Genomic DNA, 15,059 nt, shown 5'->3' with positions numbered 1-15,059 from the left:
TCGGCCGCTTCACGACTGACTGCAGATATCACCGGAGCAGCCGAAGCTTCACTCGGACGCTGCAAGCCCAAGCCACCCAGCCAGTCGCCGTGGTGGACGCAGCAAGTTTCGAACCTGCGCGACTTTTTCAGGAAAGCACGCAAGGTCCATCAACGTGCGCGCCGACTCAAGCAACCACCTGCCTCTATTGATCTTCTTGCATCCATGGCTAAGTCCGCCCGATACGACTATAAGAAAGCAATTACTCAAGCCAAGAAGGACTACTGGAGGAACTTCGTCACCATCGAGGGGGGTTCGGACCCTTGGGGTCCTCCATACCGTGCATTAAAGCTTGGTCTCAGACCGACGAGCCTCTTGTGCGGTATCGAGAAACCGGGTGGCGGATACACCAGTACCGAGTCTGAAACGGCTGCGGTCCTGCTCGAGGCACTCATCCCCCTGGATGACGAGTCCAGGGACGATGCCATCATGAGTATGGTCCGCTTTGAGGCTTCTCTTCCTATCGACACGGACCATTCATCGTTGCCCTCTGAACAGGAGATCAATCGCATCATTAGAACGTTGATTGTTGGCAAGGCCCCAGGCCCGGATTGCATTGACAATATACTTGTCAAACGCACATGGGCCATCGCCGCGCCAGAAATTACCAAACTTTTCAGTGACTGCATCAAGAGCGGCACGTTCCCCGACTGCTGGAAGCGGGGCTTACTGAAGGTAATCCCCAAAGCCGGCGGTCGAGAACCGTCAAGCCCCAAAGCCTACCGTCCTCTAACACTCTTGCCGGCTCTCGGTAAGGTGCTGGAGAAACTTCTGTGCTACAGGATTGAAGCCCACCTGGAAGAGCATGCGCCGCTTTCTGAAAAGCAATTTGGTTTCAGAAGAGGCAAATCAACGACAGACGCCATAAGAAACGTGATTGCCATCGCTGAAAATTCTCGCCGTAAATACGTCCTAGGAGTTTTCCTGGACATTGCAGGTGCGTTTGATAGTGCATCCTGGCCTCTTATACTTCAAAAGCTTCGGCTCAAGAGACTACCAGGAAATTTGTTCGCGTCGATTCAGAGTTATTTCACGAATAGATCGATCGAGTTTCGTGTTGGTTCTACCACAATAGAGAGGCGCACCAGCATGGGCTGCCCCCAGGGCTCTGTCCTCGGGCCCCTTCTCTGGAACGTGCTCTTCGACGATCTCCTTAGGATCCCGCTTCCAACCGATTGCACTGTCATCGCCTACGCTGACGATGCGCTGCTGTTGGTGGAGGCCGACAGCAGGGCGAAGATTGAGAGTGCCGTCGGTGAAGCCTTAAAGTCAATTGAGGCGTGGGGTAAAGTAAGCAGACTATCTTTCGCACCTTCCAAGACAGAAGCCATTGTCCTGAAAGGACCGGGACGACTAAACTGTAAGCGGCCACCCACAGTCCGCTTCGGTGACACGAGAGTGAAAGTGTCAAAGATCGTCACCTACCTGGGCGTCCAAATGGACACTATGTTAAATTTCCATCATCATGCCTTTACCCAAGTCTATAAGGCTGGGAGGGCCTTCCAGAGGGTGGGCCGTATGGCTGGTGATGGATGGGGCTTAAAAGTAAGGGCGCTTAAGATTGCCTATGGCGCCATTTATATGGGGATTGCCGCCTACGCTGCTAGTGCGTGGTGCTTGCGTATCCCGAAAAGTGTCAAACTTAGAAGCACTCTTTTAAGCGGACAGCGCAGCGCGCTGCTTTCCATAACCAAGGCCTACCGAACAACTTCTACGGCCGCGCTCCCGGTCCTGGCCGGCATTCTCCCACTAGATCTGCACATACAGGTCAGCGGCGCGTCAACGATGCTCTTCAAAGGCGAGGAGGCCGTTGTTGGTGACTTTCACCTAGCCCCGCCTCCTCGGCTTGTTGCTGAAAAAGTAACCTCGTTGAAGCGGACAATACGTCTCATGACGCTTGACGCGGCGTGGAAGACCTGGCAGCGACGGTGGGATGAATCAACCAAGGGCCGGCACACATATATGTTTTTTCCAAATATTAAATGGCGATTGGAGATAACCAAATATCTGACTCCTGACCATCACACCAGTCAATTTGTGACTGGACACGGTGGGTTCGCTGGCAAGCTCTTTGAGCTTGGACTTGTAAGCCGTCCGACATGTCCATGCGGAGGGGAGATTCAGGATGCCAACCACATCCTCTGGGAATGTCTTAGAATGTGCTCCGAACGGGAGGAGATGCTCAGGTCGGTCCAACCAGCTGTTGGGCCCATCGGGCCGTCCGACTTGGTTGCTACTAAGGCCAATTATCTTGCATTTAAAAAATTTGCGGCGTCTTACTGCGGGCGTGAAGATCTCTTCACATAATTTTTGCTGTCCGTATGATTAGCTTCATTATTTTGTTTTATATACACTAGAATCATTTTTATTTTGATAATTTCCCTGTGCTCTTCTCTCCCCGGCACTTTGCATTAGAAAGTAACTTTAAACTCAGTCAGAGCTCACTCTGAGCGTAGCAACCTTAGTCCTGGGTATCTCCTCCTAGGGCATTCCCGGTCTAAAACTTAACTAGATGCTTCACATCGCCAATGTAGGGTCACGTGATACGCCCGATTAAGACCGGGTGTGGTGCGTGGCGGGTTTTGGTTTGGAGGGATTAACTTCAATATTGGTTATAATAATCTCTCAGAAAGTGTTTTTCAAAATTATGTATGTACAAAACATACAATTATTAATATTATGGTATGATCCATAAGTAGGTCAATTTTGAAATTAATTTAAGAATAAATTATTCTATTGTTGAAAAATCTCAGATGTATTCCATATTATTCATTTAAGAATTTTATATTTTTAAATCTTATGTTTGTTCAGTAGAGAGAGAGAAAAAACTTTTCTTTGCAAGGGTGACCTTTACTATTCTTATGCGCGTATTGTTTGCAAGAGTGATAACTTCCAACTTTGCCATTCCTTCTGAAGTTTCTCGTATAGGTATCTCTACAGATTTAATTACTTATAGTTATCAAACAAGAGCGTAGAAACGATTGTCTACGGCTCTACGCCAAACCGTAGAGGGGAGGCGTAGCACCTCGTAAACGTAATCCCAGCTCGAATGACTGTCTACACGGCGGCTATTCATGTCAAATCAATGCGATAAACGGAGAACGTGATGCATTATGCGTCATCATTTTCATTCAGGGTTTCGTATTCAGAAGGCCAATCAAATTAAAGATTATTGTTCAGATAGAATCATCAATAATTCTATTCGAAAAGATTCATGATATCATTTAGGTCATATTAAATCAACAGATATAAAAATAATTGTATAATGTCAACTGCTTGGCGAAGGGTTTACGTGACACTCTCAACATACAATTCAATGTAGTTGCCCGCCGTATTCACGAATTTAATATTGTTTGCCTTTGATCGTCTAAGAAAGTAAATGAATAACATTGTTTTTATTCTTACTTTTCTCTACACTACCCGCCACGTCTCCACACCTGTTATGCAGGCGTATACCGTGGCACAACGAACGTTAGACGGTCTTCAAAGTTGTGCCGAAATTGTCTCAGGCTGAGAAATATTTTCTCTCGTAGAAACCAAGTCGCAATGGCGGACCGGTCCAACTGAGGGTCGGACCGACTTGAGAAGCTCTATCCTTTTAACCGACATATGAGGACACTTCCTGAGGATGTGATCGGCATCCTACATTTTTTTTATTCTGACATCATGTTTATTATAAGACAAAATTCGATTTAAATTCATTGCATTTTATCAGCACATCTTAGTTTATTTTTCGTTTAGTTTCTATCAATAATATATCGGGACACACTTCTTAATTACTCGTCACTCTCGTATTCTAGTATATTAGGCGCTAGCCTAGCATCTGGAGGCTCCGGATTCGATTACTAATAACGTCACAAAATAGTTTTTGAAAGCCTGAGTATTTGATTGTTTCACTTCTAATACTACATAACTGATTCTCTAAACTACTATCAGTGGGGCTCATGGCCTGTTGTAATGTTGAAAAGATTATATAATATACTAGTGGCACATCAGTCGAAAAAATCTGCTTGTGTAGTTATTTTCTTGGAAAACGGTCCACTTAGTGTTTAAATATTGTATATCAATGTTAGTAGCATAACAAAATAAACTGATTCTGATTTCAAGCTGATATGAAGCCGAATGTGTTGATACGAAAATGTGCCCGTAGTCATTTATCTATCTATTTCTGCATATATATTAGTAAAATAGCTAACCTATCGTTCTTTGTTATAATAATGTTACGATAACTTCACAATATAAATTCTACAATATAAACTTCGACAAGGAGTGGATAATTTTGGTACAATAAAAACCCATTCAGTCAGTAAAAACTGGACTCTTATAACTAAATACATACTTACATTTTTTCCATTCAAATAAAATCATATTAAATAATATTAAACTAAAATCAATACATATTAGAAATAAAGTTTTCTTTAATGTTAGGTTAGCCTTAAAAATGTTCAATAATAAGTATACTATCATCTTCTTTCAGGATTTGCAGTGAGCGCTCTGGCCTCCAATCGCGAGCGTCTGGGCAAGCCCTTCAACCCGCTCTTAGGGGAGACGTACGAGCTTCATCGTGTGGAATTCCGTGCCCTGGCCGAGCAAGTGTCTCATCACCCTCCAGTCTCCGCCTTCCACGCTGACAGTCCTCACTTCATCTTCCACGGCTCCGTGCATCCCAAGCTCAGGTTCTGGGGGAAAAGCGTGGAGATACAGCCCAAGGGACAGGTCACCGTGGAACTGCCTAGGTATATATATATTGTCTAAAATATGTTGATATAGTCTCCGTGGGATTTTGAATGAGTAAATTGAACGGCAACTTAAAATACATTCCGTATGTACTTTACAATGATGGCTTATGGGTGTTTTGCTTTAAATCTTGAAAAATGACCTGTACGACGTCTTGAATCCAAGATGAAACCAAAAATCATAACTCTAAATAGGTACATAGTAAAATATATTCGTTAGATCCTTTCAATGGCGTAGCAAATATATTTTACTGTATAATAATTAAATAATTAACGTGTGATTCACGTGTTGACATAATAATTATTTGTAAAAATACTATTACAACGAATATCTTATAAAACGAAATACCTCAATATCTCATTTTTTGATGTCGTTGAATATAATACTCTAATGGCCCGAACACATTACCATCGCGTCACGTTGAGATATAGATGATAGAAACGTTTCTATATGTATCTCAGCGTAGCATCACGTGACGCGACGGTAATGTATTCGGGCCATTAGAGTATTTATATAATATATTTTTGTGATCATTCCAATGATAAGAAAGGATATGAAATCATGATTACATAATATGATTAGGAAGTCATCATTGCGCAGTTTTTCAGGCCTTACTCCTAAATATTCTCAGCATTCTTCACTTTCGACCTTCACCCTTAATAAACACCAAAATACAATGTTTTTACCGCACACGAAACGAGTTTATGTGAAAGTATGTGTACGTAGATATAACCTTTTACTAGAGATTTATAAAGAAAATAGGATGACATCTAAAGAAAGACTATGTTTCTATAAATGAGGTTTTGATGAAGAAATTTCTGACTCCGGCGAAGATGGAACAAATATCCTCTATAGACGCCGTGTTGCTCGCTCATTATGCAGAGGGTATATTGTCGGATACCATTCGATTATTAAAAGGTCTTTTAACTAGGTGCAATAAATCATGAATTCCAGATGGGGCGAGGCCTACACGTGGAGTAACGTGAACTGCTGCGTGCACAACATAATCGTCGGCCGGCTGTGGATGGAGCAGTATGGCAGCATGGAGGTGGTCTGTCACTCCCGTGGCTCACCAGGTCTCCGCGCGCATCTCTCCTTCAAGCCAGCCGGGTGGGCTTCCAAAGATCTTCATCGGGTCGAAGGATTTATTTTGGATCACAAGTCAGTGGAACCATCGCATAATTTTATTAAATAATGACTTGTTGCTTCTATTCACGGTATAATCTAATCGCCGCGCCCGCCAAATCACTACGGCCGAGCACTTTGGATGATATGAGATTGATGAATTATGATGATAAGTTCAGGATGGGTGATATAGATGCGACGTTCACTCAAACCGTAACAGATTTAGTGCAACGAAGGTCGAGCATATGCGTTTTGAGTCACTCGGTAGTTAACGATGGCTATGCTATCATAAGCCCCCAACGCGGCCGCTTTCTTGATGTCACTCGAGCCATCTGAATGTTATTCAATCACGGTCACCTGATGACCCGTAATTGCTCGTCGTCTGGTCTTGTCACAATAATAAATAAGGATTCGAGAGTAGGTTGGAAGAAAGGATGAGGGCTAGCATATATGTCTATTATTTAAAAGTCTATTTCAATAAAATACATCTTCTTCACAAGTTTACAACGTAACGTGTCAGTTTTGTCCCATACATATAATACTTATATCAAATTCACAGAAACTGGTACAGTCTAATAAGATACCATATTGTCTTCCCTTGCGCAAGAAAAGGGCTATTTTGTGCGTAGTATATTATCGTTATCGCTGACATCGTTTCTATGATATCGGGTTGTCTTGAACCCTATTTACAATGTGGAACGTTTATACAGGTCATAGGGTCTCAAGATCAGTTTGCATTCTACGTTTTTAGTGACATGATTTCCCATTAGACACCGCTTCCACTGCACGACGTGCGTATTGAGTATTGACTATTAATTGATTCTAACGAGCATAGAATAAATTTCATTCTATACGAATCCATAGTAATTATTACATTTTGGTGTTCTCTCTGTCCATTTCCACTTATTAAGTTGTAACTCAAAAAATAAGGAACCAGTGTTGATCAACTCGGTACTGTGATGGCAGACGGTTATAACTGCAATTTTTTCCATAATATGTTCCAAATTGTACATGTTTTGATGTAGCAAAATATTATTAGAGCTGCAACTTTATTGGTCACAAAGTAACGTTAAAATATATCTGCATATGACCAAATATGGCAAAAATATATATCAGCTTAAAATGCAAAATAAATGAAACTTTAATCTTTTAAAAAAAAATGATTTAAGCTTTGTGTTGGAATGCTAATTTTGCTTATTTTGATATAAAATGCTTAGCTCTTGTCAGACTGATTTCAAAACTTTGTTATTGCTCTCCTGTAAAATTGTGTGAACAGCAGTTATAACCGTTTGCCATCATAGTACCGAACTAATAGTGTACCAAATCCGTGAGTTTTTCCGCCTTTTAGTGCTTTAAACGTGGTCATATTTTATCTATTAAGTAATGTAAAATTAAAAATAATAATATAAATCGTCTTAAATCCATATATGGTTGGTTTACAATAATTATGAATCAAGTCCAATTTTCATAAAATTAGATTTTTTTATTTGGCTAGATAAAATAGATTTCTATATTGTGTGTTAATATTACAATCGTAGCTTTACAATTTGCAGCATAAATGGCAATACTGGTATTGATAAGACATCGAATTGAATGTAAATCATGTCCATTTTGACAGTTCCTTCAGCAGTATAAAGAAGTATTTTGCTAACATTAATTTCTTAATACATATTAATAAATCCTGAATATACTTTATGTTTCCACTATTTATTTTAATTTATCCATGTACTTAAAATATTATAAGTATATACAGTGAAAACATTCCTGAATTTTACAAAAGGAGTTTTAACTTTAGGTGCAAATATCTCGGATCCATTTTGATGAACTTGATCCATACTTATTTTGAGCCACCCATATATATTGATGGATCACGTGAATGACATGAAAGAGAAATGAGCCGCAGGCAACTTTTTTTGTTAATCGTAAAGTTTATTTTATGTCATTGAATAATATATATTTTTTAATAATATCATTAAAAATGTTTCTTTCGAACTTTGGCCATCCCTGAATCCTGCCGAGTGGGTATTTCGTACCCCTAACACCCCCGCTTGGTGTGTCTCTGGATAATAGCAATCTTAAACCTCCGGATATATATTCCTCGGGTTCGATTTCTATATAGAAATGCAAAAAAAGGGCGTCGTCGATTTAATTTTTGAGATAATTGTCTTTCAACATATCATTTTAGTCAACCATTTATTTTATTCAATGAATAATTCACAAGATCATGAGAATGTAACATTCTATATATTGAACAAACACAACTTGAAAACACCTCAGACCAATAATTATGCTGCTAGGAGTCTCGTAGCATAATTGGTTAATTCACAGATTGGTGCGACACCCGTATTTCGTATTTCAAATATGATTTTTTCTAGTGTGTATATATCTGAGGTGTTTTCAAGTTATGTATGTTCAATATCATTAGTCAATACCTCAAATAAACTTATCTAAAAAAATTAAAAAGAAGAAACAAAAGCGTGCGCCTGTCAAAATTACATACAGAAAATTACACATGAGCAAACTTGGAAACTTTAACTCATTGAATTAATAAAATAATATAATTTCAAACTTCCAGCAAAAAGAAGATCAACTTCCTGTACGGGAAGTGGACAGAGTTCATAAAGTGCTGCGAGATGGGAGCGTACGAGGAGTGGTGTCGCGAGCAGAAGCGCTCCGGAAACGACGAGGGAGCTGGCGGAAGCGGAGACACCGGAAGAGACTCTCCCGCGCATACTCCGCGGAGGGTTTTGGCCAAACTCAACAGCCTCAAAGTTGGAGCCTTCAAATCTGTCTCACTGCAAGAGGTAACATGAATTTGTGTTCTCAAAAATATTCTGGTTTTGTGAATAGTATTCTTTTGACTTGACAACCATTGTGGAATCTGTTATCAATACGGATACTATTTTTTCTTTATTTTGAGGACAGCCCTTTACTTGAGCATGGTGTCCGTTAGATTTATTTTATTTTTTTAAAAAGGTCTCAAGTCCATTTCTAGAGGAGAAATTTTTCATGAACAAAAAAAAATTAAAAGGAAGAGGGAGGGATGGTCATTATTAATGATTTTTTTTAATCTTGAAAAGCGATGAAGATGTGTGCATGGATGAACTAAGCGACAAAAATAATCTATTAGGATAATACTGGTGTATTGAGCACAAATGTGGTACATTTCTGCATAATTATGGAATTTTTATTTGTGTACTGTATACTTTCCCGAGTCAACAGAAGACGTGTGGTATAATGTTCGTTTCTGAAGTAGTGACTCATGGGTTTAAATCCCTGGTACATGTAAATTGCACGTATTATATTTCTCCGTAGCACTGTTTGTCGTGAGTTGTCTTATCGGAAAGATATGGCCTATAACATTGATGTAAAAAAATAACGCGTTTTCCGTGAAGCCATGTGAGACAGTAATATTCCAATTTTATTAGATTTAATTTATTTCTATCAAATATAATTTTGATAATAACGCTGTCATTATTATCAGATATTCGATAGGTGTGACTTACGAGCGCCTACCAAAATGTCATATAAATATATACTGAATATCCATAATTTGAAAACATCTCATTCATATACACACTAGAAAAAATCATTCTATAGAAAAAAAATACGACACCCGACGGGACTTGAACCTGTATCTGCTGGATTCGCGCCAGTATGTTTTTCCAATTAAACTACGGGCATCTTAGTTAATTACGACAATTTTAACTAGTAGTTGTTACATGAAATGCTATCGAATTGCGTTATAATGTTGGCTATCGGTTTTACTACATAAAATTAAGGGAGGTATCAATTAATATATTCAATATAAATAGAATATTACATTCTGAAATCTTTTGTCTTATTCTTTGAATAAAAAAAAAGTTTGTTAAAAATATATACACTATGTTTGTATTTCTAATTTACTTACCGACGTATTTTCTTCTGTTTTTTTAGACATAACGTGTTTAGACATGAATTCTATAGCAATTATTTACGGTCATCTGTTTCTGATACAATAGCTCATGAACTGCATACGTTCCAATTTTTGGATACGTTAAATCCCACGTCTAGTAAATTCACATGTTGTTTTTTTTAACGTGTGTTTCGATCCAGAGCATGACCCTAATATGTTGATCGAATGCTAATAACGATTTCCATTTGTTTTTAATATTTAAATACACAATATTATTATGCATATTTTGTCCAGTCAACTTTGAAGATGGCGTCTCTACCGTAAAACGTAGGAGTATGCAATTATTTAGACAAAATGTACTGTAATAGATTACTGTTAATACGAAGTATGTACATATTTCACTTAAAACTATGTGACTATGATTTTTTCAGTCGGATGAACCCCCAATCCCTGAACCGGCCGACGGGGAGATCCCTAAATCGGACAGCACTTATTCCATTGACATTCCCAACTCAACTACCCTATGGGAGGCTACCCCTCGTCCAGAGAACACCAGTGAGGTAAGCAATAACGTCATATTTAATATAAATACTATTGAAAGAAGTGGTTCAATACGCAGGAAATGGCACTTTTCAAATAGAGCCCATTATCGGAATTGGAATGGCTGGAGTGAGATTCAACTCAATAAAGTATATCTCGTAGACTCGATCAGAACCAAATCCCGCCTGTTCACCGTATGCATTTCGCAGCCTGTGTGCGTTGGGGTGGTATGATTTTGAAACCCCTCACGATAAAAATTAAAATGAAAACCATATAATGTACGTAAGAACGTACCCAGTAAACATTTCAATGTAGGCATATTTTTCTTATTATTATTGAAGATTACAGTGATAAACTGATTGCATAATAATATTAGCGGTATATTTTTTATACACAATCATGTGGATTTTTGTTAGAATGGTTGTGTTAGCCAGCTCTCATATCAAAACTCGTCTCGCCTACAACGTGTCGATTACGTCGATGTGACGTCGTTATTCACAAAACACACGTTGCCGAATGGAGCTCCGCAGATTGGTCGTATGCGACTGCTTCGTTTGAAAAAAATATCTACTGTTGCAATCGATAAGTTGCATGCTTCTCGGGCTCCGAGTCGAAGACGCCAGGTCTCATACAAACACCTACGAATTGGCCATTTATATACCGGCTCGCCGATCGTCGCATTCAAACATCTATACGTTTTGAAGGCTACGCGCGACTGTCGCTAGGTAGATGTGCGCGGTTTTCACAAGCAAGACTGGATCGCCGTTCTCGAAAGGTTTTATTTACGGCTGTGCGGTACACGAGGCAAGTTTAGATGTGAGAGCCGACTTACCCCCTTTGATTTTAGTTGCAGGAATTTTGTTATGATTGCAAGAATATGTAAATTGCAAAAATGTATAATTTTCTATAAGTATATTATTTATATATGACTAGTTTGAACTGTTTCGAGGCCTATTTTTAAATCTTATGACGAATCAATTGCGTCATCTGCGTCAAAGAAAATCACCGCTCCTCTTGAGGCAGCCGTAACATGTAGCCAGGTCCAATGTCGCTTCTCCATCTATATGACTCGCTAGCCGAAAACAACAGAGGGATAAGTGAAAAATACTAGTTTTGAGATAATTGAACTTCAATGTTTGTGTCATACAAATGAAATAGTCAACTATATTATGTTTATTTTGGTTTTTTCAGTTAATAATAGATGATAATAGTAGAATTTTGTGTATAGGTACCATTATTAACAGTAGGTTATTTCAGTTATCCCACTATTGCTTTGAAGTCACAAGAAAATTTTAATAAATGCAACAGTGGCATTTTTTCTTTTAAATTGGGTATTATAATAATTATACAGCAATACCGTAGGTATAGCTTTCAGCAATCGATTGGCAAACTATCTCAAAATCGAATTCCCTTTGTCTCACTGTTGCTTTCAGGTAGCGATGAGCTCCTCTTTTTAATCTAACTACTGACAAAGTAAACTCGCCCAGTAGCTTAATAGTAGTAGCTTTAATATGATCGAATTGACAGTAAATCACTGCCGGATTTCCAGATTGTTGTATATCACATTTTTAAGCAAAATGACTATTTAATGCCAGTTTGTTCCATTTCCAGAACTCTGTTTAACCTTTTAGTCAGAATACAAAAATTATGAACGGATTTGTCGATAATGTCGAAAATAAATTATTATTTTATAAGCAGAACACAGTTTTTAATATATCATATAATATATTGGTAGTGCAATTATTTCAATGTGAACTTTCAGATTGCTCTCTTGAGAATTTTATTGAACGTGACATTAGAACAACCTGGAAATCAGGCAGCGAAATGTTGAATCTATTTCAGGTTGCCTGTTTTGGAACAATATCCAAGAGACACTCGGTAACACCTTGCAATAATTATATTAACTAGCGCAGCCAGCTGGCGGTGGCCAGTCTGTCTCGCTAGGTCTTGCAGACGGGTTGTTATATTAATTATTGTAATAACTCTCTTTTCAGTACTATCAATTCACATCATTCGCGATGTCTCTGAACGAGATGGAGCCGAATCACGGCGAAGGCAAAGACCCGTCTCGGCTGTGCCCCACGGACTCTCGGCTGCGGCCGGACGTTCGCTGTCTGGAGCGAGGTGACGTGGCTGGAGCCGCTAAAGAGAAGACACGTCTCGAGGATAAACAGCGGACCGCTCGCAAGCAGGCCAAGAAGAACCCACATAATTCCGCACCCAGGTACCACCACCATCTTATACAATGTTTTCATTTATGATTATATTAGTTTGGTAGTCCATACCAAGACGAAATACAAAAAAAACATGGAAATTTGTATCAGAGCATTTAGGAAATTCTATGTTCATTTGTTCACGCATAGATTTTATGGCTGGAACACTATTGTATAGGAAGTAAACCCAAAGTTTTGAAATCAGTTAGGCAATAAATTGTAAAGTGTGGTAACATAAAATCACCTATAGAAAACTATCAGGGGACTATGCTGTGCGAGGGCTAACATTTATTTGTCTACGGGAAAACGTATGTTGGTCTAAACCCATTTCGACCGCTTAATCTGCAAACCAGCTAACTGCTATTTTGACCAGAAATGAGATTTTGGTGGCATTTTGTTATCAATTATGTTTTTTATGTCCACACATAATTTAAAACTCTTAAGCCTACAATGCATTATCGTTCTTCACACAAAACAGCCAACTTCGGGTGCCAAATTTCCAATATCGTAAATGCAACAACTCCGCTCATTATATAAATTTTCTTTATATATAAAAGGGAAGCCAAAATAGTGTATTAAGTCTTTCAGTGTTAGGGACGCGCTAGGCGCGTAACCATTAGTTGGCCATTAGACTGACCCACTCTATTCTTTGAGATTTATAATGCTTCGAATTTTCGAAGATTTCAGTTACCTAAATAATACACCCACGATGGCCGCGTCGGCTTAATCGCCGGCCTATAGCGCCGTGGGTCCCAGGTTCAAACCTGGGTCTGGCAAATACACATATTGTTTTTAAGTTTGTGTTTGAGTCAGAGTATGGAGCTAATAGGGTGGGCAAGTGGCTAACATCCATTTCTCGTAAAAACAAATCTGTTAATACAAAACCTCCACTCTGTGGAGGCCCATTTATGATCTTATTAGATCGGACATGGTCAAAAAAAATATTAATATTTAGGAATGTTATATTTTCCATCGATTCAACAATAATTTGTTACCTTTCGACGTTATAATAATATCTCAACATATCGATTTTAACATGTATATTTTTTAATGTTATTAAAACATGTGTTTCTGATATTTGCCGCCCCTGAATCATGCACCCCTGACACCCCAGCTTGGCGCGCCCCTGTTCAGCACCTCAATTAATTTAATGTTACGTCATGAACATTTTACAAGATTGGTTCAAGTGAATTATATTATTTTTCCAGGTGGTTCAGCCAAGGCACCAATCCCTACACGAAGCAAGAAGACTGGCTGTACAACGGAGGCTATTGGGACAGAAATTACGACCATCTCGCCAACATCGACATCTTCTAAAGAGGAACCTCCCAACAAAACCCACCCAGTGCTCCGAGTTACTCGTTCCTCCAGTTGTCGCAATGCTCTCTCGACAAACGCCACTTGGACACAACAAAAAAACCAACTCGATCAAATTCCTGGTTTTTCTAAAACTATTCAATATTCGTCTATTAGCAATCCTACGCGTGAACATTATATTACGCAATTTCTTTGAATATCAACGGCGATATGCTTTGACTTTCAGTGATTCAGTTATCGCTAATGAAATTATTGAACGCGCGTCATGCAAAAGTGAAACTTAAATCGGGTACAAAATTGAAAATTTTATTTATAAGATACAAAAAAACTATTAGGCAAAATTACTATATTTGTATCAAAAAAAATATATTTATTCCTCGCCTCTAAGTATCTATCTATAAAAATATTATGTAGCGGTATTTATTATTATTTTAGAATATCTATTTTTAAAATATGATTAACATTTTCGCCTGTATTTTGAAACCAAAGCTACCAATATGTTTTTACATACGATAACTAATTATTATATATTTTTATTTTCATTATAAAAGATACTGTGCCATGTTTTTGATTATCACTATTAATTATTATTATGTTGCACAAAATGATCTGATAATCGGTATCCATTTGTTGCATATTCGTATTGTATCATTGTTGCGTTATTGTGTGGAAGGGCAAACGTTGCACCCTGGGAACACAGAATTAATGGGAACTGAAATATCTAAAGGGTGTGGAGTATCAGGCAACCGATCTCGAGTATCGAAGAATATGGGATAAACTTAAACACGTGTCAAGAATCCCCCTGACCATGTCCGATCCTAATAAGATCATATGGGTCTCCACAGTGTGGAGGTTTGTATTAACAGATTTGTTTTTACGATAAATGGATGTTAGCCACATGCTCAACCTATTAGGTCCATACTCTGACTAACACACAAATTGAAAAACAATATGCGTTCTTGCCAGACCCAGGATTCGTACCTGGGACCCACGACGCTATAGGCCGATGCTTAAACCGCACGGCCATCGTGGGTAAGCTAAACTTGTCCTTCGTTCTAACAACTGCTCTCGGTTTATGCACTGGCGCTCATTCAATATTGGTGTATTTGAAGGTTGCAACACACACTATTGCATGTCTATAATGCATGTTTAATTTTCGTAGGACACTCACACATTCAAAACCCCGCTTCAAC

At 38.8% G+C, this 15,059-nt stretch overlaps 1 protein-coding gene across 1 annotated transcript in view; it reads left to right on the top strand.

Moving 5' to 3' along the window:
* The window catches only part of LOC147072608 (oxysterol-binding protein-related protein 1), an 80,321-nt gene extending 66,098 nt beyond the window's left edge, over positions 1 to 14,223 (top strand). Inside the window, exons 3-8 of the mRNA XM_085947012.1 lie at positions 4,517 to 4,775; positions 5,731 to 5,937; positions 8,477 to 8,705; positions 10,228 to 10,356; positions 12,331 to 12,560; positions 13,758 to 14,223. Of these exons, the coding sequence (XP_085803138.1) occupies positions 4,517 to 4,775; positions 5,731 to 5,937; positions 8,477 to 8,705; positions 10,228 to 10,356; positions 12,331 to 12,560; positions 13,758 to 13,866 (1,163 nt within the window). The 3' untranslated portion in view covers positions 13,867 to 14,223. The remainder of the gene's footprint in view (positions 1 to 4,516; positions 4,776 to 5,730; positions 5,938 to 8,476; positions 8,706 to 10,227; positions 10,357 to 12,330; positions 12,561 to 13,757) is intronic.
* Positions 14,224 to 15,059: the final 836 nt, after the last annotated feature.

The sequence above is a fragment of the Rhyacophila brunnea genome, unplaced genomic scaffold, assembly GCF_057557595.1.
Source record: "Rhyacophila brunnea isolate RB1 unplaced genomic scaffold, BYU_Rbru_1.0 scaffold_2, whole genome shotgun sequence".
Classification (NCBI taxonomy): Eukaryota; Metazoa; Arthropoda; class Insecta; order Trichoptera; family Rhyacophilidae; genus Rhyacophila; species Rhyacophila brunnea.
The sequence above is the reverse complement of the archived record's forward strand: the minus strand, read 5'-3'. Positions and strand labels throughout refer to the sequence as shown.